The 26,417-nt window shown below is 42.0% G+C and overlaps 1 protein-coding gene across 1 annotated transcript; it reads right to left on the bottom strand.

The window, feature by feature from the left end:
* Positions 1 to 391: 391 nt before the first annotated feature.
* LOC124067808 (serine/threonine-protein phosphatase 2A 55 kDa regulatory subunit B gamma isoform) lies at positions 392 to 23,343 on the bottom strand. Its single transcript, XM_046405441.1, has 13 exons — positions 22,988 to 23,343; positions 22,844 to 22,894; positions 22,534 to 22,639; positions 19,755 to 19,912; positions 19,030 to 19,367; positions 10,715 to 10,812; positions 10,231 to 10,396; positions 9,341 to 9,453; positions 8,485 to 8,662; positions 7,532 to 7,696; positions 6,233 to 6,402; positions 3,416 to 3,507; positions 392 to 2,510 (listed from the first exon to the last, which is right to left on the bottom strand). Exons 5-13 carry the CDS (start codon positions 19,103 to 19,105, stop codon positions 2,216 to 2,218), a joined length of 1,353 nt encoding a protein of 450 aa, XP_046261397.1. The 5' UTR covers positions 19,106 to 19,367; positions 19,755 to 19,912; positions 22,534 to 22,639; positions 22,844 to 22,894; positions 22,988 to 23,343; the 3' UTR covers positions 392 to 2,215.
* Between the last annotated feature and the right edge of the window lie 3,074 nt (positions 23,344 to 26,417).

The following is a 26,417-nucleotide window of genomic DNA, read 5'->3' as shown; positions in this document are numbered from 1 at the left end:
ACATTTAAGATCACCATTTCAGTGCAATAGAGCTTTTACATAGACAAGATATTTTGACATGAGGCAGCAGGAAAAACACAAGTGCAAATAATGAAGTCAGTGATGGCTGAATGCCATGTATTTTTATATTTTTTCAGCTTGCAGTGGAGGAGCGGACAAAGCAGATAAGGCTCGGGAGGATATTCCAGTATAATTTGTTTCCAGATGTAGTAAGTGTGTAATGACGCTAGGTGGCGTTTTAGACCAAACGACTTCACTAATGTGTAATGACTCCTTATAGGCCCATATAAACTGAAGTTATATAGTCTACATTTCCTTTATGGCACTGGCAATTATTATTAGTTGTACATAATTACATTGCAGTAAAAATCACAGAGGTACGCTCATTGGATGCAATTTCGTTGAAATCTTTATTCAGAAAAAAAACATATTAACAATATTTATAACTGTCCATTAGACAATTCTATCATCAACATACATTAACACAAAAATATGTGAATCAAAATTAGTTTAGTCAGGATGCTGAGTGACACTCACAGATGTTTTCCAAAAAGAAAAAGGATAAATAAAAGAATAAACTGTCATCTAAAAATAAAAGCCTCTGCACATCAGTAAAGTAATCGGTGAGGAAGGCTAAAAAGATAAAAGTACGATCTCTGCTGCAGCTTTGGAGGCAATCATCAGTACAGATGATGGAGTCCAGTCTGTTTATCAGTGTTAAAAAAACTAAAACTCATACATGTCAAAATCAGAGTTGATATATACAGACACCCTTCGATTATTTTCCCCGTCTTTTTTCTTTTAGAGAACAACATTAATGAAAACATTCCCCATTCTTCTTGGTTCTCAGTTTCAGTCGAGTAGAAACTGATTCCTTGACGGCTTCATTCAAAATGTACACGTAAGTGTATGAACCGAACACTAGTAAACATGCTTCAGTGTCTGAAGACACAAATAAAGGTAGGAGAGCTCGGTCATCTATGGTTACTCGTGCTGCATAGGGCCCCGGGGCCCCTGAAGCCTTTGTACAGCTGGGTCTAAATGGTTAAGAAGGCAGCCAAGACAGTCCATCAGTCAGTTTATAAACACCTAGGCTAATTTGGTTTTACATGCAGCATCTTTTCATTTGACTGCTGAAATTATTTTAGTTTGTTTTCTTTTAATCGTTTTTTTTTTTTTTTTTTTGCTCGACTTGAGCTGTGTTCAACGGCAAAGTAGCACAGGTCGCAGCTTCATACCAGAAGCAGAAACCACAATCTGAGATGTTTAAGGGACCTGTTTCAGCAGTGAAAACATCAACGACTGACGACACAGTGTGTGAAGCAGATATATGAGAGAGTATCCTCATATTAAGCCGCAGTGTATTGACCTATTAACTTCTGCTTCTATCTGCAGGACTGTAAATGTTTTACCTCACTGAACATGGTCCAGTTGAGTTCAGAGGCGTCTGGGTGCACGTGGGTTAAGGGGAGGGTCCCGAGGTCATCGTTGCACATTAAACATATCATTTTAAATTGTCACTGTCATCGCAGTTGCCGTCATTAATGTAATTTAACACAAAATTACAAAAGCAGAAGTGGGGTAGCTTATCTGAAATCAAACCAACAGCCAGTTACATAAAAGGCCCATTTTTTCATCAGCGCCACTGGTTGACAAACACGAAGGGTTTTTGTTACACGAAACAGTGGGCAAGGGATAAGAATAGGCTTTGCTCGAGCACACAAATACAGGAAGGAGGGGAGGAGAGGGAGGAGGAGGTGGAGAAAGCAAAAGAGCCTGAAGAACCAAAAAAAAAAGAAAAAAATAATACTAAAAATAGAAAAATAACATAAAACATGTAAACGTCTCTCCAGTCTGGGGGGGAGGGTGTTACTCCCCCCCTCCCAGAAGCTGAGCTGTAGCAATCAACACACCATCAAGCACAATCCAGAGCTTAACAATTAAAAAATCCACAATTTTGCAATCCATAATGCGTAATCCAGCCCATTCCTTCTCGAGCCCTTTCTAGGTCCTTTCAGTTCTGAGAGGCTGGGGAAGAGGTGAGGGGGGGTGTGTCAAAGAGTAGACCCAGATGTGTGTGTGCATGTGTGTGTTTTCCGATTGTGTATGTGGATGTGTTAGGCATATTCCTGTGGATACATGTCTGCAAATGTGTACATTCTGGCATAGATGCATGTTCAGGTATAAACTCATTTGTATCCACCGCCAATGTTCTTTAATGCATTTCCGAGTTGAGTTTGTCCTGAAAAATGTACAGGTTGTTCGTGGCTGCGATGGCAATGATGTTCTCAGTCGGGTGCCATGCTGTGTGGAGGATCTTCTTGGTGAAGTCCAGACTGTCCACGCTGATATCGTCCTTCCGGCGCTTTCCTCCGGCGGCACAGACCCTCCGTGGCTTAAGGACAGCTCGAGGTTTGCTGCTTTCTCTTGACGCTTCCAGGGTCACGTCGCGTTTGGTGTTCCGGTCAAACATGCGGAAGAAGTTGTTGTAGGCTCCGGTCATGATCACACTGAAAAGAGGAAGAGGAGAGAAAGGATCACTTGCTACAGTCTTAGAGACTTTCATTATCTCTCACTCTCACATATTAAGCTGGTGAAGCCCTTCACTAATTATATTAATTTTCGCAAACTAACCTTAACTAACCTAACCACTTAGCCACTGGAACATCTGGATATGAAAATTATTTCAGTTATATTTGGCTGGGTTTTAAGATAACTAACATTTAATTGTGGTGCACACAAGTACAAATTCAGATCCTTATACTATCTGTAAAGTATCTATACTATTGTTACTATAATGTCTGTATCTATAGTAAAGTATAACATACTACAATTACATAGAAGTATTATCTGCAAAATGTTCTCAAACTACTCATACAGAATGTTTCTTAACCGATGAATAATTTAATCTGTAACGACACAACGCATAAGGTAATTTTATGTTTTGCAAGTGAAATATAAATCCGAAAACTGGCTCATATGGCTTTTAAAGAAAAAATGCAGTACAAAAGTGCGAAACTTTCCTTTGAATTTTAGAGGAGTAAAAGAATAAAGCAGCCTGAATTAGAAATAGTGCAATACAATCAGCACTGACTGACTGACTGTCTTTTTTGTAACAGCTTCCTGGCTATGCTGGACAATCCAAAAAAAATTTACTTTTAGGTTAAACAGATGTTTAGCAAACTGTTCAGAGGATTGTTTTCACAGATCACTAAATCTCAACACATTAATCAGTAACTATATGCATGGTAAAATACTATATTTTAACAAATGTATGGGGTTTTACATTTTGGCTGAACGGACTTTACTTAACCGTGAATCAAACCACTCCACAAAATGTATAAAAAGTCTTGTTTAACGTGCTTTCATGTTGGGATATTTAGTTATTACAAGCACAGAAAAACACTTGTGGTACCTGTCCGAGCCGTTCCAGGCACACTCAAACTTGTCAAAGATGCAGTCGTTTTCATAAAGAGAGCACAGCTTGCTGCGGAGGTAATCGTGAACCTGAAGGAAGCACATGCAAAGATGAACAAGTGAGTCCACAGCTGTTTGACTCCCAGGTGCTGACTCTCTATATAAACTATAAATGGAAGAGTGAGCAGAAAAACACATTTAAAAACATGGGCAAGTTGAAATACAAACCTTCCTGGCAACTTCAGTAGGAGCCAAGAGTACATTTTAATCTAAACTCTCCGTTTCCATATCAGAAAATGCATTAACATCCAAACCTACCAAGGGCACGATAACAGAGACACGCATATGAACACACATGCGCACACACACATTCACTGACTAATAAGTGTTTTCCCTCGTGCTGTCCTTCGACCTGCGTGTGTCAGCACTGTGTCTGCTCGGTGATGCAAAGGGTTGAAATCCACAGTTTGGTCCAGTTGCCGTCCTCTGCATTAAGCCCCCTACTTTCACATTCTGCATAAAGTCAGCAGTCACCTCGCAATCAATAAACGCTCAAGCTGAGGTCGGCTCTTGGTTGTACATCAAACCTGGTGACATTTTGGTTTTCCCTTATGGGTCTTTGTTCTCGGGGTGAAATGATACAGTGTCAGCTGAAGCTAAATATATAGCCCCCCCCCCCAGTCTGCATGATATCTGATTTAGAGTACACTGCCTCATCCCTTGTGGATTTTTCCTGTTCCACAAGTAATGAAGAGTACGAATTGAGCAAAATCAGATCTGTCATCCCTTTATCTTACCACAAACTCTCCCCTTCCCTCCTCCTCGCACTCTCTCCCAAACCCTCACCCCTCCTTGTCTATCCCTCCGCCCCTCTTCCTCCCCCTCCGTACTGCATTGCAGATCTAGGTGTTGGGCGCTGTATAAGGTATCCCTCCTTCCCCTTTCACTTTATGATTGGAGGCTCGGCAGCCTATAAATAGCACCGGTGCGTCTTAGCCTCCCACTCCTGGCAGGCTCATGGGCCCTAACACGTCAGGCAAATACACACACACACACGTTCACCCACATGCTCGCGGCACGAATGCAAAACACAAGCTGGAAAAAAAAAAAAAAAAAAAAAAAAAGCAGTTGATAAATACTTGTACTGTGCATACATGCATAAACAGAAGCTACTGTAAACACTGTAAACAAGTGAGCCGAGAGACAAACACAGTACTTCGTTTTTTTTATGTATACAAATTTCAACAGTATGTCAAGTCCTCTTAACCACCGTCCTACATATACGACATCATGATAATTGTCTAAAGTAGAAAAAACTTGGGCCACAGCAAAGATTTCGAGTGATTCTGTACTGATGAGCAAAAGCGCATTCTCTGGCGCGTAATCAATCCAATCATCCTTAAAAGGTCTTGCAAAAAAAAAATCTAATCATCAGTAAGTACTGTGATTGTGGTACAAACCGTCTTCTCATGACTCATTTCTGTCTCCAAATTTGCATATTTCCAGTATGACAAGGCCCTCTTTCAGTAAAGGAACATTTAGTCACCCAGCAGTTTGGACAAACCAACAGCAATTTCAATTACAAACACTGACATCAACCAAGTGAACTTTGAATTTACATGCTACTTCTTGGCTCTGCTCAAGGAACCTCAGCAGCAACACACAAGACTGGATGGGAAGAATGAATAACCTGCATGACAAACATCTGAACAGTGCTGTGCTGAGTTCAGAGAAGCATGTCTTAGTGCGGTGTTAGGCCAGTACCAAGAGCCACAAGAGCAGCTTCCCCAAGTCTCTTGAACTGATGGAGATTCTAATACATCAGTCCAAAATCCCCTCAAGTTTGGTATATAACTATCTGCATTTGTTTTTCCGACCCTTTTGTCAGATTTTTTCTTGAATTTTCCACCAATCTGTAACATAAAACACACACGGACATCTTTTGGTCTGTTGGACTTACCAAAGTCAAAAAACACATGTTTATGCATGACAAAGTGAGGACAGCAGGTGTAAGAGAACAGAAGGGTCCTTCCCTCATACGAGCAAAAACACTCAACTACATGGAAAAGGAAAAAGGGTTTCGTATCCCAAAGCGCCTGAGCTTAACTTTTCTCTAATGTAGCTGGATTGAATACAAAAAAATACAAGTAAATATATATAAGGTTTGGTTTTTGTGTCAATTATCAGTGTGAAACCAACTTGTTCTATTTATTAATCAGCACAACATTATAAGCTAATAATAATAAGAATAATACTGTTACTGTTGGTTGATTTGGTTGATATATTTAAATAAAATGATTTAAAAGGGGGAAAAAAAGACATGGTGGCAGTGCTGTGGCAATGTTGTGTTGGGATGGGTATCAGCAGAGAAATAATGAGAACCACTGGGCTATACAGTCTAAAGGCCATGACTCAGTGTTAACAGTCTGGGGCAACAACAGCATAAACCTTCCACTTGAACACAATGTAGAATATTTGCGGAGTGACAAGAGGAAGTAGAGGAATATCAGTCGTATACCACGACTGGAGTTTCCAGTTTATACTGAAAAACCGTATAAGTAGAAAACAGGTGATCATTCAGCATCATTATATTAATCAGATCTGCAATGATTTCAACCCTCTGAGGGGTACAGTGAGGGGAAACAAGAGAAAATATGTTAATGCTTCCTGGACTGCTGATCAGTTCATCTTGCTTGCGGTACATTTGCTCCTTGCCAGAAGGAATCCCATCACAGCAGCGGAGCCTGAGAGAAAATATTCACGTTCTCTTGTATTTTAACACTTCCCTCGTGCTTTCACATGGACTGTCACCCACCTGGTATGTCTCCAGGGGCTTGCTCTCCATATTGAGATCCCAGACTTTGGCAGTCAGGTAGTCTCTGGTGAGCAGGTAGCGACCGCTGTGGCTGAACTTGACGTCCGACACAGAGGAGATGATCTCGGAGAAGAAGGAACGGGCGCTGGGGTCCTCGGGCTCCTCAAACACTGGAGAGGAGGAGACAGAATAACGGGAGAGACAGAGAGAGGGGGGGGGTAGCCAAATGATGATCAGAAACACTGCTGGGTGTGAGTGTCTTTAAAACTCATGTACACAAATGAAGGAGGACAGACTGTGCATTGCTGAACAGGTGTTGTCGTCTGATTCTGAGTATAGTGAGCACATTTCAAAGATCTTATAAAAATAACATCATAAAGAAAGGAATGAACAGACATTATTAAATGTAGCAAACAAAATCTAAGTCTTTTGCTGCTTGTCAAGGTGCTCCGTTGCACTAGTGACTCATACTGATCAGAGATGTGAAGCTTCAACTTTGAAATAAACAGGAAAGCTAAGAAAGCCCGAGGCCTAAGAGAACATGTGAAATGAACTGAACTGCTTTTCCTAAGGGACAGCAGATTCATGGCTAAACTAAGTCCATTCTACATTAATGACAGTGGAAAGAAATATTATCATTCGGAGAAAAAAATGTTCAGAAGGGTCTAAGTTAGTTTACTACAAACTAAACACCGAGACCGAAACGATACCTTGATTAACTCGACGAAGTCGGTTACAAAAAACTTGACGCAAACTCTTTGCATCAAAGTTTCATTTAATTCATGTAACCACACACAGTGCTCTCTTTTTCAGGCAGATGATCATTCCCGATACACAGGAAGAGAAAACAGCGAGTGGAGAAGAGGAAAGACAGGCGAGAGAAAACAACAAGTGTCCAAAGTTTAGGATCATTTCAAGCTGAAACCCAATGAAACGTTTGGACAGTGTGTCTAATGTAAAATCTAACTACCACCACAGCACAACATCACCCAGCATCCAGTCCATCACAGCAGACCCGACACAAGGTAACATTAATGTTTGCAATTAACATAACATGAGTAAAGTGTCTCTGTTAGTTCATTAGACTTGTTTATTTTGGTTGCCCTACACCTTTTTTTAAGGGACCTGTCTTCACATACTGTATTTACTTCTGCTTTTTAATAAAGCAAAATATTTTTTTTATCCTATTACTCTATTAATCATTGAAAAATTCAATGATAGCTTTAAGCTTAGCTTTTGGAGAGAGAGAGAAAAAAAAAACAATGTTACGACTCACAGCTTTTCAGCAGGTTTACTCACATTTGGAGTGTTTGTCACACAATGCCGCTTCTCTCATGTCACAGAGGCGCAGGGTGCCTTTGCTGCTGCTATAGACAAACAGGTTACAGTGGTGGGGGTGAAACTCAGCTGCTGTGATCACTTCTGTCAGATCCTCCATGTTGGCTGGCTTGATGTCCACAATGTCTGAGAGAAAGCATCGCTCAGGAGGACAACAAAGAGAGTCAACGTCCCAGGGCCTGTAGTTTGTTTCGGTCTGAACCGGAGTCTGCTCTGCTGTATGTACTTATTCATTCATTCGTGATTTTATTCACTACCTGACTGAAAGAGAAACTAATGAGGTTGTGTCTGAATTGATGTGGAAGCCCATTCGTGACCCACATGCAGAATAAAAGCACAAGTGTATGTAAATGTATATAAAACCAACACAATGTAAATAATTTACAGAAAAAAATAAACAAACCAATATAAATATGTCTTGGGGGGGATTGTTGGGTGAAAAATAATTCGGATAAATTGCAATATTATAAATCCTGTCTGGGTCAGGGATATGACTGTGCTGTGTCCCACTGAGCTGGATTAGAACTCAGAGAGGGCCTGAAATATTTATGCAGCCTTTGAATTATTCATTAAGCTTCATTTTAACTCCTCAAGAATAATATTCCCCTCCCCCAACACTGTGTGTTTTTGCGCATTTCTTTACAACAAAGTGGGATTTGCAGGGTGAGAATTTAGTGCGTGTATGTGTGTGTGTGTGAGAGAGAGAGAAAGTGTGGTGGGCAGTAACTCATTACTGAGCCTGTGTAAGAATTTATGTGTTAATGTATGCATGAAATACCCTTGTTGTTATGCTTTAATAAATCTTTTCCCTTTTAAATGTGTTTGTGCATGTGTGTTCACGCCTACACGACTGCACGTAGCTTTGTCTTCTCTCTTCCTCGCTTTGCATTCACTCTGCGGCCCACAAAGGATACTGAAGCTGCGGTCCGTGATGTCCAGGTGCCAGAGGTTGATCCTCAGGTCATCAGCTGACATGTAAGTCTCATAGTCGGAGTTGACAGAGATGGAGTTGACATGGTAAGTGTGGGCGTTGGCAAACACTCGCCGCGGGCTCACCTCCACCATCAGGTCCATTGGCTTCAACACCGGCACCTTGAAAAGAGCGGTTTCACAACCCGTATAACAGATTAGACAAATGGGCAAGATAAAAAACAGTAGATTGAATTTAAATAATTTTATTGTATCATGAGTTAATATTTAATGCATTAATCCCTTTGACATCAATAATACATTACTGCTAGAACCCCAGCTTCTTCTCACTCGCTAGCAAGATCGAGAGCCAATTCAGTGCACATCTTACAGCATATTTGGCTGTACATACACATCTTGACATTTGCATTAACACACACAGTTTCACTGTCGGTGCACAGTTTACATTTTTAGACATGTGTGTCCTTATTTGCAAACAGCACAGTGGGAGCCCCATCACCATACACATACATGCTCTCTACAGTCACACACTGTGCTACAGTGTGCAGATTAGCGACAGTTCAGCACTGACAGAAATGTTGATGCTTTGACTACTTTACGTAGATCCAGTGCAGATGTTGCGCTGCTGCTTTATTCAGCTGGAAATCCAGGTTTTCTCCATCCCCCACACACATGTACCATTGTGCCAGTGACCCAATTTTGCACATGCAAACACATCTGTACCTACTGACCCAGTTATGTTGCACAACCAACTGCATGAATGTTTCAGTGTGCATCAGAGGAAGACAGACTAGATAGATAGATAGATAGATAGATAGATAGATAGATAGACTGATTTACCTGTAGAGAGGTGACAGTGGAGATGTCTTTGATGCGACCCTCCTCATCTTTCAGGTTGTATCCCTCTGGCCGCTTGTCTCTTTCACTCACCTTCCACAACTTGATGGTCTTATCTGGGGAACAAACGGGGCCATTAAGCAGTCAGATAAGAACATAATTTGAAAGCGTAACTAATGATGGTGATATCTTGTGGATATATCTGAAGATATCAGACTAGCTGTGAGAAAATTTATCAGAGCAGAATTTCATGTCACATTGGTAAGGTTAAAAGCCTAAAATCTTTAAAAAGGGTTCTTTCATGATTTACATAAAGACACTTTCAACTAAGGCACTGAAACCCAAAATAAATGACTTAATAGACAAGATAATCCACCACACCCCAGAGTGTCAGCTCTGAAGTTCTGAGACAACGTGGACTCTGAAACTCCAAATGAGCTATCAGTGTGGTTTTGTTTCATCCATGTTCACAGACACACAAGATCTCTGTATTATATTGAAAAAATGACAGCAAGCATTGCAGTAAGAGTATTACCGAACTGCTGAGGCAGGTCTTACATTTTTCATACCCTCAATCATAAATAATATAGTACTTAAATAAATCAATAACAGGGCGCTCAGGGAAAATCTATAGATCCTCCAATATAGCCATAAACTCAGAATGTAAGCTGATGATGGGACCGCTTACACAGACAGGCTAACTCCTAATGCACTTTCTTTAGACAAGGGAAAATCTGCTTTCTGACCTTTTAAAAACATGATCATTAAAACTGGTTCAAGTAAAGCATTTCCCCACCAAGCACATCACTACTTCCACATCTTCCTGGCTCCTCTAATATGCTATTATCATCTAATATCCTCTACAATGCATGCATGTCTGTGGGATCTCTCACCATTGGTGGAGAGGAGGAAGTGTGCGGCATTCTGTTGAGGCAGCCATCGGATCTTATTGATCTTCTCCTCAATCTCCAGACTCTTAAGGTAGTCAAACTCGGGCTCATGGCTCTGAAAGGTGCTGTAGACATTGTACTCTCCCTGGGAGAAGGGCTCAGTCTTGCTCTGCAGAAAGAAAAAAACGAGTTATGTGTAAAATGCAAGGAGAAAAATGTGGAGACTCTCACATGTGCGATCGCAGAGCAACATAACAACCAGAAGTCTGAGCCAATCTCTGTCACCTTGATCGTGTGAAGAAATAGCACGGCACGGTCTCTGCACAGCTATAAAAATACACTCTCTGACACAGCAGGAATATCAACTATTTATCAATCAATCTAGGCTGTAGCTAGAGGGGAACTGCAAGCATTCATCACTGCTCTCAGAGCTGGAATGAAAAATATATTTGTGTGTGAGTGTGTGAATGTCAGTGTGTGTATCTACCTCAGGTTCCCTCTGAAAGATGACCACTCGGCCCCCTTTGTCCCCTGTGGCCAGGAGCTCTCCGGTGTGGTTGAACTCAACGGTGGAGATGATATCAGCTGAGGGTAGAGGAGTAGAGACAAAGATGGAGGAAGAAAGACAGAGAGAGAGAGAGATGAAAAAGAACGGGAAGGTAAGAGAAAAAGATTAGGAAAAAGGACCCATTAGCTAATTGACCACGTCATCTTTCATCTATATAATCTTATTATCTGACTATAAATTATTAAGCAAAGTCAACAGTCAATGCATTAACATGTAAGTGGATTAAAATATGCAAATGAATGTGTAGAGTAAAACAATATTTCATCACTAACACAAATACTCTGCAACTGCGTGTACTGTTTCAGATAAAATTCAGATTATATACTACACAGTGGATCAAAGACACACACACACACACACAAACGTTCCCACAAGTGTTGATCTGAGTTGCATTGTGACCCACACAAACAAGACTGCAGTGTCACTTGAGTTCATCTGTTTTGTATCTGTGTGTGTATGTGTGTGTATGTGTGTGTTTTGTGTGCAGAAATAATTGTGAACTTTATCATCTCTGTTGTGTCTTAAAGTGGAACTGCAACTCAGAATGCATTTGCATTAGTGATTAAATATCACTTCAATGTAATTGAATTTTATTTATTTGCATATTTGAGACAATGTCCCCACCGCTACCTCTGTGTCACAAAACATGACACAGTATGACTCGGTCGCAATACTGTAATATGGGGAGTAAGCACGTTATTAAAACCACTTAGCATTTACTGCCTCAGCGCTGTGAGCGGACCTTCCTGCACCACACAACACAAAAGATGAGAGGAAGCACTCTAATACCAGCGTCATATCTGAAGCTCAAAACTCCACCGTCACGTATTTATTTTTGATGGGGGACAATATATTTGACCTTTTTGATCTTCCAAAACCAAAGCTTAATTAATTTGAAGAGAACAAACAAAGTAAAGAAGTGAAATGAATGTTGAGCTCAGCTGTGAAGTTTCAAATCTGTGAAAGTTGACTGTTTTCACGCTTGTAAATACAAAATCTACATAAAGGACAGGCGTTCGCTGGTGATGCTGACACCATGGCGATGGCTTCAGTGACCGGATAATCATCCAAACAACAAACACTCAAACATTCTGTATCTCATCCATATATTGTTGCCTATCACATGACACCCGTCAACATAATGAACCATGATACAAGCGAAACTGGTGCTGATATTCCTCTGAGGAATCTGTTTTTAATTTCAGTGTTAAGTATGTTACTGATTTGTCTCACTGTTGCTACAATGAAAGCATGAACAACATCAGTGGTAAACTGTGCAATTTTAAAAGTCTTCCAGTTCTGCATAAGATTGCGCCTAATGGAACATAAAATACATGCAATGTTGCTTTAATTGAACATTGGCCACTGCTGACCACGAAATGAAAAAACCTATTCCATCAAGAAGAAGCTGCACAACTTACAGGAGTATCAACATAGCGCTCTTTGTCTGACCAAGTGTTCTAGCCTGCAAAGCAATTCTGCCTCACAGAGATTTTTGTGCAGCCAAAGTTCAAATCTGCAACTGCGCTTCGAAATAATCAAATAATATTTTGAAAAGTGCCATAGCTTGGATTTAGAAATAACAATCATTTCAGATGCTCTGTCCCACCAAGCTTTTGACAAAGGAGTCCACTGATCTCAGTTTTAATAGAAAAGAACATGTTACTCAATAAGCACTGACTGTAATAAAAATAGAGCACATTTATTGATTTAAAGCTGTAGCCTTGCCACAGTGGTGGACTTGAGAGGGACTTTTATGATGAAGGGAGGTAGGGACTGCTCCTCAAACACTTAATGTACCGTATTACGGATTGCCTCTTTCTCGCTATCATTTACCAGTAATCATTTCACTGTTTCTTGACATCTTGGTCGCTGTAGTACCTTCTTCAGTGTATATTTCTTTTTTCTATTCCACGCTGTCTCTCACTCTCTCTCAATACACACACACACATTCTTTTGTCATATCTCGTGTTCCACGGTTTTTCTCTTTTGCACTATTTCACTCTCTCATTTCCTTCTCGGTTGTCTGTCCACATTCGGCTCACTCGCCCTCTCTTATCCCTCCCCCACGACACTCTACTGCCTCACTGTAGGTTAGTGTGTATGGAGTGTTGGTGATGCTGGAGGTGGAAGAATGGGAAGGATGGAGAGAGAGAGAGAGGTAGAGGAAACGGGCGCCGGGGCGGAGGCGGTGGAGGGGTCCATTGGTGAGCAGGGGTTGCCATGGTAACAGGCTGAGCCAACCAGTAGCAGCAGTACTCGTTAACAGTTAGCCGTATATGGCATTCTGGTGATGGAGGAAGTGGGATTCATCAATCCAATCCTCGCGGGAAGAACCAGCGTAATAAAATAATTACGCGCCGCAGTTTTGTCACACACAGTCATGTTAATGATGCACAGCAAATGTGTGCGTGCTTTACGTTATGTGTGCGTGCGGGCACTTCCAACATACTTACAGATAACCGTGTCTCCACTCGCACAGAATAAGAGCTAAGGTAAGCAAGACCACCAGTGCGGGCCACAATATAGCTGAGTAAAATATGGAGCACACACACACTCTCCTCTCTCATCCATAGTCTGTTCTCAACCTGAGACCTCTTGATCTTTTTGTTTTTTTGTCTCTCTCCTTTTCTCTCTGTCTCTCTCTCTCTCTGTCTGACACCCATCTGCTTCTCTGATGTTTATTGGAAGGGCACTACAGCGAAATAAACTTCTAAGAATACAAAGAACCACTGCAGAAACAAGCATCATGAGCCTTCAAGGGGAACCACTGGGCATGATACTGATGTATGTATGAATGTGTGCGTGCGTGTGCGTGATTGTGTGCACGCTACAGTACAGCAAGCTAGCTATGTCTGTCTCCCACAGACAGTCCATTAGCATCAGCAGGCCTGTCTGACTCATCGCCACACTGCAGGAGATGGAGGAACACACTGTGACTGCAAGTACATGCGCCCACACATACAGCACACATCCACACAAAACAACACATCAATGTGAATGAACCAAATGACACAGAAAAGCATAAAATGGACATGTATATGCACAAGTAATAAACACCCAGCATATAAACACTCAAACGCCCTGTGAGGTGTGTGCAAAGACAGCAGCTCCTCAACAATTAAACACTGTTGTACGGAGAATCAATCAATAGAGAAGAAAACAACACATGGTAAATCACCAATGGTTTAGATAATGTATTAAGAAGTCACGTCAAACAGTGAAGGAGCTGAAACCATTATCTATGAATGTACTTCCTGATCAACAGAAAATTGATCTGTAACAGTTCTGACACATGGATTTGATAATAGACATGACAAACATTCTCAGATACAAAGATCTGCTGCTTTTCCTTGTGATTAGTGATAGTAAACTGAATATACTGGGCCACAAAAAGCAGTTTAAAGATGTCACCTGACAATTGCAAAGATTTCACCTGACATTTTATAAAGCAAAAATGAATTGATTAGTCAATAAAATCAGAGGCAGATTAATTTTTCCAACCATAGTCTGCAATAAACATTAGGATTAGTGCTCATCTGTAGCTAAAAAATTTGACAAGGTAAGATACTACTGAGAGGAAAGGAGAGGAGGTTGATGGGATAGATGAAGCCGGTGGCTTAAATCAAGGGACGTGAATTTCCTTATTTCTTTTTGTTAAGGACACCAAAGGGACAGCAAGGGGAGCAGACATCCAACAGTGCCAATTATAGATATCTTGGGTCTTGGTAAACACAGACCATTAAAGCTGAGCCAAAACCACACACTCCTTAAAAGCAAAGACAAGCCACCACTCAGCAGGAGATGTGTGTATGTGTGTGTGTGTTGCCGGGTGTGTTTGAATGCTGCAGCTCAAGCATCCCGCATTTCCTGTGTACGTGTGTACAAGTGTGTGTACTCAATTACCCTGTAGAAAAATAAATGGGCTGGAGGCAGAAAGGGAGAGGCGGGAGTAAAGGAGGCAAGGGGAGAGACATTAAATTGATCCCTGCCCTGCAGTTTTGGAGTTATCTGAAAAAAAAAAAAAGTGGTGTATGTGTTTGTGTTAGAGGTGCACATGTGTGAAGAGGAGTGATTTAAGCCCACAACAGCAGGGAATCTGCCATTTCTCCAAACATACACCGGCACAATGGAGCAGAGCCGGTGAGAGCCTAATGGTTATGGACACTAACAATTAAAATCCAAGTCAGTTTCAGCTTCATGGGTGAAATGCACCTGTAATCCTGCTTTGCCTGGCTACAAAAACATTTTCTAGCTGCATGGATGCTCAAAGCTGCAATGATTCGCCTTTGATAAAATTTACTGAAGCCTACAGATTTGAAAGCGTAACATAAAAATAGATCAGTAGCCTAGCTGGTTTACATCCAATCTGACAGCAGTGATAGTGAAAATCAGGATTAAGGGTCCACATCTCATCAATACTGAAATGTAATCTATATATATATATAACATTTTTTTAATTAATTAATTTCTTTTTTCTTCCTTTTCCGTGCAGATGTGTGTGGTGCCGAAACAATCACTTAATCAATAGAAAATTGTATGTTTTTAGAACTGACTGATCAAATCACTGATTTCACCCTGCTTAAAATTGTGACAAGCATTTTCACTATTTTCAGACACTTTATAGACCACATGATTAACAAAAAAATTGAGAAAATACCTGACAGCTGAATTGAAAATAAAATAGTCCTAGCTCTGCGTGTGTGTTCGGATGAATACCTGCACAGTACATTTACAGCATATGTGTTTAGAAGTTTAGCGAGTGCGTCAGTGTGTCTTTGTGCATGGATGTGAGTGTCTGTGTGTATCTTCCTCTGTATTAAATAGAAGCAGGAGTAAGATAGCTGTGCTTTGAAGGAGACAGGGTGTCGTCAGGTCAAACTATTTAAAGAAATCAACCATGCACACTCTCTCTCTCTCTCACACATACACACACACACACATAAAATCCACAATGAAGCAGACTGAGACAAAAATAAAAAGGCAGTTACAAAAATAGAGGCATACAAAAATGATGAGACAGGTAGACAGAGACAAAATGATGTTTAAGATATTTATAACACTGAGACTCCCATAAGACTGATTCAGGCTTCTCAAACACCCTTAATGACACACACTTTCAACCACTCACACGCATAAACTCTCATGTCTCACACTGGGGTCATGTGGTCCAACTGGGCAACATGATATGACCTTCAGGATAGAAGAGGATAGAGCACACACCTTCAGTGTAAGAGGCAAACGGCTCGGGCTCCAGAGAAAGGGTAGTGATGTCGGAGCACAGGACCTGGATGGGGCTCAACATCCTGGGGGAGGACTCCAGGGTGGAGAGGGGTGGACAGGATGGGCGGAGCTCTTCAGGCTATAGCCAGGAGCAGCCCTGCAAGAGGAGCAAGGATGGAGTGGAGGGAAGTGTGGGGGAGAAGCAGGGAGGGAGGGAGGAAGGAAGGAAGGAAGGAAGGAAGCACCAGGAAGGGTGGGGTTAAGGGTAGGGACTGAGTTACTGTATCACCACATTTGGCCATAAGTAGCCACCAGATAATAAAAAAAATAGAATGTGTGTGTGTGTGTGTGTGTGTGTATACAACATGATGTGCTCACATGTTGGGTTTAGAAGGAACCCTAGCAGACACATTTTCCCCGAGCTGACAATGACTGACAATAAGAAAAATGCAGTAAGAGCTGGTAAAAGCTCACTTACTTACATACTAACAATTGCTTCCATTATTGATGTCATGCTCTCATCACAGGTGGCTTAATGCTTAAAGTGCTTGCATTATTTAAGAAATTGCAACAGCCATAATTACTCACGAAACTGTAAAAAATGTCAAAATTCAGAATGTTAATGCAAAGCATTATCGTTGCCATTATTTCCTCATTCATCCTTGAACTTAATGCCATTCCCGTGTGATGTGAAGTTGCAGGACAAGTGAGCTATAGAGGAGGGCAGACGGAGTGACAGCAAGGGAGTCAGAGATGGGAGGAAGACGGCATGGGAGGGACATTAAGGTAGAGGGAGGTTAAGCATCCCTCCCCTGCAGGAGTTAAAGGGCAGGGGAATCCCCACGGGAGGACCTACAGACGCACTCTTATGCATTCAAACACGTATCTACACACATACACACACACACACACACACACAGAAACCCGCTGCAGACACACATCCATGCATACACAGACCCGAGTGAACAGAAAGACACATATTATGCACTCAAAGACACAGACATGAATATGAATGCAACACAGGGCAAAAAAATAAAAAATAAAAAAAAGATGGAGACACACGGGAGCTAACAAAATACACCCAAGCATAAAATCACATGCACCACCTCTCTCCGTCTGTCCAACACACACACACACACACACATACAGAGGCACATTGTGTTTGAGCAGCCTTTAGAGCACTGTTGAATAATTGTTTGGCAGACACGCCACTTCAGCACTGGGCAATGCAGCGAGTTGCATTAGAGGGCCGATGCGAAGGGGGGGGGTGGGGAAGAGGACGGGGGTGGGGTGAACATGGACGAAACAAGGAGGGGGTTGGAGTGGATGTGGAAGAAGAGGCAGGTGAGGAATCATTTTGTTTATTAGTGACAGAATATTATCTAATTTGGGGAATTCTTGAGAGATGTTGACGTTTAGAGCACAATTCGTACTTGTTCCGCTGCAACCTTCTCTTTTCAGGCTATCCATATGTCGTATAGCCCTTTTACACCAATCGTGTGCAATGTTATGTCCACCTTGGTGTGAGCTCATCAGCAATTCACCCTGAATAATGTCTGTGTCTGCCTGAGATGTGTGGAATAATTAATACTGCCATTATTGGTGGGTGGAGACGACCTGTCAATCATATTGGCCAAGCATGAAAAGCAGCATGTTTATCATCACGGACTGTTGCTATGGCAATAATGAATGGTTGGTGATGGGTGTTAAGACCGATTTTCCATTTTTCTGAAATGGACAAAGACACATACTGGTCATGGAAACGCTGTACGTATGAGTAAAGACAAGACACTCCCACACACAGAGACAAAGACAAACAAAGATTATTCAATTTGAGTAACACAGTATGTACACAAGCATTTTCACAATCAACAGGCAGCACTACGCCCCCCCCCCCCCCTCCCTCCCTCCCTTACTACAGCATGCGCTTCTGTGTGAGGGAAATGATCTTACAGCACAAACACCAAAAGAATAATTTCCCCCTCTGCAGTGATACGAGGATCACAAATGAGCTCGCAACACATTCGTGACCCCCAAATAATAATCCGCTGTTCTGGTCTAAGAGGCGTGGCAAACAATGAGCTGAGTGTAAGAAGCAGATTGGGGACAGACAGACAGGCATGAAGGCAGACAGAAAGGCTAGTGTGCAGGTGAGATTAGTGGTGTAATTGAGATTAGAAGTACGAGGGGGGGGTTATCCAGGGTTATAATCCACCTGTGTTATGAAACAAGCCGAAGGAATTCAGTGGCTTGAAGGGCCTGTGTGCTGCTGGAATTTTAATATTCTCTTACTCTAAAATATTAAACGTGATGTGATGCACCTGTTACATTCACGAGGAGACAGTAACGGAGAGTGTATGTGTGTGAGAGATGACATGCAATCCAGTGAGTACACAAGACTGGGACTGAAATTTCTGGCTTGTTTTTCTGGAAGTTTCTGTTGTTACAGAAAAAAAAGACTGTTCTCCTACTCTCTGTCTCTGACACGCAGACACATAACACACACACACATACACACACACACAAACGCAGGGACACGGGCCAGATCAATGCTTCCCTGCAGTGTAACAAAATAGCTGTGTTACACAAGGCAAGAAAGTAGTTACAAAAGCAAAAATAAACAAATCAAAACAGAAATAAAAGGTGCAGGGCATAAGTAATTTGAGGAAATAGCAAGAGAGATCTGGAGAGGTCAACTTGCTTAAGATGCTTTAATTTTCACTTTTCTCTCCAGTTCTGCCTGAACACTGACAGACACAAAGCTTACAGGAGATTAGGAAACCGTCCTGCACTTGTTTTGCCTACCAGACAAGTGTACACACACTTTGTCACACACACACTCTCCAGAGTGCCATGCCAAGAGAAATTCCTTCCATGTGTAAACATACATGGTATTAAAACTGATTCTGATTCTGACCACACAGATATGAACTCACATTGGGTCACACTTGAGCACATACTCTGTCATATATAAAACCATGCAGCTCCCTCTGCCTCCCTCAGCTTCTTACCTTCAGTCACATAGTTGTGGTCGGGGAGGAAGCCGCGGTGGTTGAGCGTTGGGGTGGCGTCAGTGTCTTCGCCCATCGGCGGGGCTGGGGGGAGCGCCCGTCTCAGTTGGGCAGCGTGGTGGTGGCAGATCGGTGGTGGAGGGGGTGGTGGGGATGCCGGCCAGCACAGCGCCCATACTGCTGCCCGCCGACACCTCCTCAGCACAGGGGCACAGAGCCGGGCATCCTATCTTTAAATGAGGATGAGGGACAGGTAGGGAGGGAGCGGTTTGTTCCCGAAGGAGGGATGGGTGTGTGTAGGACTCCACAGAAACTGCTTCCACGATCCAGACACAAACCTGCAGGATGAGGATTAATTAAAAAGAGTACAAAAACGGCCATGCGTGAGCGTGATTGGTGCCTCACAAGAGTAGAAATCACTCGTGAGGCAAAAAAAATCCATCACACTTGGAGTCCACTCTGCAGCCGCTGAGTCCAGGTGTGGTCAGAATAATTCTTCTCTCTAACAAACACACACAACACAGTCTGCCCCGCGCTCTCAGAAATGGGTAAAATCCCTACTTGTTAATGGATGCTCGAAGAGAAGTGAAAAGATGAAGAGGAGGAGGAAGAGAGCGGGGGGAGGGGAGAGAGGGATGAGCAGAGCCCCTTGTCGGGTATCTGCAGTGCTGCTGCTTCTGCAGTGAACCCACACACATGGACACACAGCAAACACACACACTCACCTACACAATCGGCAGCTTGCGGGTCAGGTACTCCTCAGTGGATCCTCCATGAATAATGTCTCTCTCCTCCTCAGCCGCGAGCTGTCTCCTGGATTCTCAGCTCTTCCTGTATGAGGAGGAAAATCCTACTGGCCCTGCGTTCTGCTGCAGTCTGTGTTCTGGCGTATGTATGGAAGACAGAGTGTGTGAGGCGAAGAGGGGGAGGGAGAGTGAAAGAGAGAGAGGATCTGTCCTGCTGCGCTGGTACGTGTGCGATGCATCAGAGCAGGCCCCGCCCACTCCTTGGTGGATCCAATCATCACAGAGCTGAGATCTGCTTGACCACTGACTGCAGGTAATTAAATAAGATAAAGGAACAGAGGGAGACAGAGGAGTGTGTGGCAGAGAACAAGTGTGTCTTATAAGGCTGTGACTAATGTGAGAGAAATCAGAGAGAGCAGGAGAGAGGATGAGAATAGGACTGTTTGACCTGAATGAGTGCTGACAATAAACCACAGTAGAGTGAAAACTGGAGATTCACATGGGGAAATAATTCAATTTACCACGGAAATGACATACACACCACTGACACACATTCATTTTAATACACAGAAGAATCTGCACGGAAAGGTAGAGGTGGGCAATTAAATGATGAGTCTACAAATTTCTGTTGTTCAATTTTGCAGAAAATACACTTATTTGCTTTCTTGCTGAGAGTTAGATGAGAAGATCAATACCACTTGCATTATCTGTCTGTCCTAATATGAAGCTACCGCCATCAGTTGGTTAGCGTAGCGTAAATGCTGAAAACAAGGGAAATCAGCTAGACTGTCTCTGTCCAAAGGTGACACAATTTGCCTTATAGAATCTAGAAATCTTATTTGTTTAACTTACACAAACACCAAAGCGTATAAGCAACAAGTTGTGGTTTTATGGGAGATTATGCATTATTACGAGTCTTGTTCTTTGCCTCCAGGAAGCCACTGCACAGCAGGGACAGCAAATAACCACAGTGAAAACCTGTTTTTGTTTTTTTTTTTGTTTATTTGTTTTTTGTTTGTTTTTTTGGCGGGGGGCTGTAGAGATTAAACAAACTAGATAAAATGTATTAATATGTGTGCTTTAGAGATTCTGTCAAGCATTTTTTTCCAGACTAACAAACTAGTCTAGCTGTTTCACCTGATCTTGAGCTAAGAGAAGTAAAGCTAAGATTTCAGAAGTTGAATGTTTTCTTGTCCCTGAAAAAAATGAACCAGTTACTAAAAGGACTGCTGATTAATTTTCTGTCAATCAACCAATCTCTTATTTGTTTCTACTATAATTGGCCATATTCAATCTCAAAATAAGAATCAGTATCAGCAGTATAAACCCTTTAGGTATTGATCCACCCACCCTTATTTATACACCAGTTGTATTATTTTATATGTGGTCCTCCATTAATTTGTCATATTGCAATTTACAGTATATCAGTATCAGAAAATTTTGATCTACTTGAAGGGACCAGAAATGAAATAAGAGAAATTCACACACCAACTGACAGAGAAGCTTCAGTCAGCGTGGCAGCAGAGAGTGAGGGGCTGCCAGTGACAGTTGGTGCCATCACTGGTGCTGGCTGTCTGCCACCAGGCTTTAGACCCCCCCACACACACAGCAGGGAAGAAGAAGAGCTGTTGATCTGACTTACTCCAACACTGCCAGCATCACCCTCCCCCACCCGCTACTTAGCAATGACGGGCAATGCTCCACACACTACTGCCATATCTGCCCTTCTAACTGCCCCCCACCAGCCTAACATCCGCCACAAAGCTCCCCTAAGCCCACCTACTGTTTCCAAAATAAAGCTACTGTTTTACCTGCACGTCCCCACCTATTCACCCAAACCATATGCCACCAAAATCCCCCTCTGGTTAAGTCTATAAACCCATAAGGTTTATAGCTCTGCCAAACCCAAAGCAGAGAGAGAGAGAGAGTGGGGGGTACTACAAGTAAATAAAATAAAATAAATAAATACTACAAATGATTTTTTTTATTGTTTTCAATATTCATTGAAGCGTTTTCATAACTATTATTACAACTGGTGTAACAACTAAGCATTTCAGCAATTTATCAAATACAAATTGCATACATTAGCTGGTTCCACCTCTCAGATATGATTGTGTGTGTGTGTTTGATATATAACATTTGAAACTGAATGTCTCTTTGACGCTTGTAAATACAAAACGTATCGCTTTATTTCACTTAAACCACTGAAATAAAAAGGAAATAAAATAGTATCGTATCCTAGCATAGTGGAAGACACAATTACACAATACACAGTCACTAAAATGCCACTAAAACAATACGTCCAGGTCCTACACCATTTCCTACAAGGTGTAATTTAGAATAGACTGTAGTGGAAATCAATAAATCTAAACTGCTCCTCTCTTCATGTTTAACAACATCCATTTCTCCTTGTGACACTTGATAGACATCACCTGCTGTGACATCACTCATTAGCATTTAGCGTTTAGCCGGAAGCCCCACCTGTCGTCAGTATTCAAACTTTAGGGAGAAATATATAATATATATATATATATTTATATATAAATATATACACCAACAGAAACACAAAATACCTAAACCTGTGTTTGTCATTTTTCGGCCGTTATGGAGCAGAAACACACGCCAAAACAGTCTTGATATTTTAACGTTAAAACATTGCTACGGCTAATGTGTCAGATGTGTTAGCAAACAGAGAGCAGGATCATCCTGTGTTTTTGGACGATTTCTGAATACGGTGTCGCGTCCAGTATTCACTGACCTGTTAGCTTTGGCTTCGTCCTACACCAGTGATGGTGAAGACACGACTGGATGTTCGGCTTTCTTCACCTGCTTTGGTAGCTACTGGGAGCATGTTTGCTCAAACCCTGATGGGAAAAAGTGGCTTGTGATGAGAGAGCAAACAGTTTGTAGGCTGCAAAAACACACTGGGCATGTTTTTCTTTTTTCTTTTTTTTTGTGAAAATATATTTTAAAAAATCTTCCTCAAAAGTCTCGCAACAGACATGACACACAGGCGAAGTGCTCAACAGCTGATTGGGAATTTTTGTTTAATTTTGGATGTGACTTACATCTGACTAGAATCCCGTCTTTGGGCTTAAACGAGGCATTTACAACACGACCTGCACATACAAACACATCGTCAGCCAGACTCATTATCTGTCCTTCCTGTCACACTGTACCATCCTCATCGTCACAGTAATCACCATCTTTACCGCCTCACGTGGCAGCTTCGTCCAGGCACAGCAAATCCAACCCCGTTTGTCCGTGTTAACCTCCCATGCCTGACCCCGGGCCTGTCAGACAGCAGTCTTGGATCTGCCTCCCGTAGCCAGCGTGCCATTCAGCCGTGAAAGCTTGGCCTCGGCCTGGTCGCGTTACCTTGGTGACCAGCCACCATCCCCAACGATACTTGGACCCATTGTCCTGGAGTGAGTCTGAGCTGTATTGTGTCCTCACATCCTTCAGCAGAGATGGTGGGAACACTGGCAGAGATTTTGCAAGTGGTCTTTTACAATTAACCGCAACATCCAGTCTGTTTACGTTGGGGTTTTTGTTGTTGTTGTTGTTGTTGTTTCTCTAATAGTCACAATGAGAGAAGATACAACACTGTCTGACACTGTGGAAAGAATGTGGTGTTCTGATTGCTGGGGCCTGATGAAAAATATGAGGAGCTACTGAGAAAACAAATAAATAAGAATAAAAGAGAGAAATGAAATGTTCATTTACAGCAGACCAGATGAATCACAGATGACTCATGTTCATAGATCAGTTGCAAATATCACATAGCTCTGACTGTTAACAAAAACAAAAGGACTGTGCAAAAAAAAAAAAAAAGTATTTACTATATTTACTATGCTCAAGTGGAACAGAATCTCGGGGACAGTTTCAAATGAAAGCAATGTTATCAAAAATAAAAATAAGCCAAAATAACACAAAAAAATTAGGATAATAATGATGAACAAAAGCAGGTCACCTCAGACAGGTATCAAAAAAATATAAGTCCACTTTCATCTTGTCCCAACATAATATGCAAGTGAAACTTTAATTTCTCCACACAGACTGACTGTTTAAAGGTCCAGTATGTAGGATTTAGAGGCGTCTAGTGAGGCAGATGCAGAAACCAACTGAATGCCATTCGTCTCTCCCGCCTGATGTCCACTGAAATTGCCAAAAGGTCCCCTCTCAAGCCAGTGTTTGATTAGTCTGTTCAAGGCAACTAGAAACATGTGGGACTATTTCTAGACCCCATTCCCTCTAATTCTTAGTTTCAGGTGATCATACACTAAAGAAAACAAATGTGTGACAGAAATCAATTCCGCAATTCAGCATTTTTGAAAACAAATTGTTTGATGTTGTTTCCTGTCATCTAAGCTGCCTTTATGAGAGGGATGTGATAGTGTTTTCAGAGCATGAAAATAACCCAGTGGGAAAGTATAGTTCTTCATATTTAAACCCGTCAAAAATATTAGACCAAAGTTCTTTATCTTTCTCTTATTGGTGTGGAAGAGAAGTAGAATCTCAGGCACAGAATCTGATAAATGGCTAGAGATAAATGGATTTTACTTTCTGTAGAGACAGGGACTGGACTTAAGAGACTGCAATACAATTCATGCCTACAGCCGGTCAGCGTGATAATGATCAGCATCATTCATCAGGACCACCGATGTGTCCAATCAGACACGGCGCTGTCTGTGAGTGTCTGTCTCTGTTGACCTGGTGCTTCTCTCCCTTCCCACCCCCACTCCAACATGCACACACAGGGTTGCTTAGCAACCAAAGAGCAGCCTATAAAGAACACACACTCATTCGTGCAGACAATCTAACACACACATACAAGCGTGGAAAAGCCCGGAACTCTCAAAGAGAAAGATAATGTACTCCCACTCCACCCCTCCATCATGCTCCACGGCTCCCAAAAATGTGTGAAGAACAGTGAACCCCACAGTCTGGAGGACACTGAGTCCAGCAACCATGGCCCAGTGACTGACCTTCAGTGACTTGGACACACACACACACATGAAAGCATACACACATAAAGTCTACTGCGTGCAGAACCTTATTTAATATTTTGTGATTATGACTGATTAGCGATGGCTTTGAGCAGGCAGCCATGAAATCAGCATTTCTGACAGACAAAGAGCTTTAGAAGATGAAAGTTAGAAGCTCTGCAGCATCTCCCCAGTCTAACCCTATTAGCACATTAAGTGAGTGCTTAAATACAGCCAGCAGACGATGGATCAACTCAGTGCCTTGAGCAGGAGACAGCACTGTAATCCCCTAAAGGGGGGTTTCACTACTGTAATGGAAGCCCGCGTGAAACCGCAGCCCCTGGGGAGTGGTGGGACCGGGCAGATTATGAGCTTCGGGGCGACACTCGACCCATTATAGCCCCGACGTACACAGAAACATAACTGATACGTATACACACATAAATACAACCATAACATGCATGAAAACACACACATAAGCATTGCATGAAAAGGGGGCAAAAAATAAAAACAAAGAGATGTGTACACACATGCAACACACACACACAATATCCAGGATTGTAATTTCAATGACTGCACAAGCAATTCCTGCTGAATGGGCATAAATATATCCTCTTTTATTTAACTTCCTTGTGACATGTTTGGGGAGGTGGATGTGGTAACTGTTGTCAGGGGGATAATTTTACGCCTGGACGATGATAGGATGGTGATGGAATGACTCTTAGGGCCGAGGGCAAGGAGATGGCAGGAGGCTAGAAGTGTTTTTTTTTTTTCTGGTAAATTAAAGCAGCAGCCTCAGGGGCCAGAAACATAAACCGAAACATGGTGACATAAATGGTAAAGAGCAAGTTACAGCCTGATCCCTGTTGAAAAACAAAATGATAACACCGTGGCCTAGTGATAAACACTGACTTGGACATTATTACATGACAGGGCGACAGGGATGTAGCTGTTACTACAAACAGGAACGTCTAATTTATACCAAATCAAATCACTGTGAGAATGGACTGTGGAGCTGTTAGTCAATTTGTTTTATCTGACTTTACCCAGAGCCAGAAAGCTAATAAATATAGTGTTTAAACTAGGTATACTGATTAAATATCTCCACACAACGCACCAAAAGACAATGCTTTTATCAGTTGAATTCACAGCACTTGTAGTGCACAGTCCCTGCTGCCTTGTTCACTGTTCATTTGTTGCCTCTCTCTCCCTGGGGCAAAGCTGCTTAGAGCAGAAAGGAGATTACAAATAACCAAATATACAAACATATAACACCGCAAAGCCTACATGACCCCTGCCGATGAACACACACACACACGCGCGCTTATTTTGAGAGCCAAATCTGTGTGCAGATTTTCGGTCTGGCCCGACGCTTTCATCTGCACGTACTGTAAATACAGTACTCACACAGTACACTCCTCTAAATGGTCTGTAAGAGCTTGCAGCTTTACTTAGCAGGGATTCAATCTGCTCACACTGACAGCAGTTCACTCACTCACACACACTGACCTGATCTGATTCATAAATCCATAAATATGAAACTCAAAGAAATACATGTACCCATTCTTATTAATGTTTGCCTTTCTCGCCGTCCTGTATCGGCGGGATCTGTTTGTGCGCTCTTTTAAACATAGCTGTGAGTGTAAAACTCAAA

Source organism: Scatophagus argus, chromosome 12, assembly GCF_020382885.2.
Source record: "Scatophagus argus isolate fScaArg1 chromosome 12, fScaArg1.pri, whole genome shotgun sequence".
In the NCBI taxonomy this organism is placed as follows: domain Eukaryota; kingdom Metazoa; phylum Chordata; class Actinopteri; family Scatophagidae; genus Scatophagus; species Scatophagus argus.
This window is presented reverse-complemented; position numbering and strand designations above follow the sequence as displayed.

Coding starts and splice junctions, on each gene's coding strand:
- LOC124067808 (XM_046405441.1), bottom strand. CDS start 19,105: ATGGGCGAAGACACTGACGCCACCCCAACGCTCAACCACCGCGGCTTC. Junction 10,813..19,029: donor CCACAACTATGTGACTGAAG/GTAAGAAGCTGA, acceptor CTCTACCCTCAG/CTGATATCATCTCCACCGTT. Junction 8,663..9,340: donor CCACTGTCACCTCTCTACAG/GTAAATCAGTCT, acceptor GCTCTTTTCAAG/GTGCCGGTGTTGAAGCCAAT.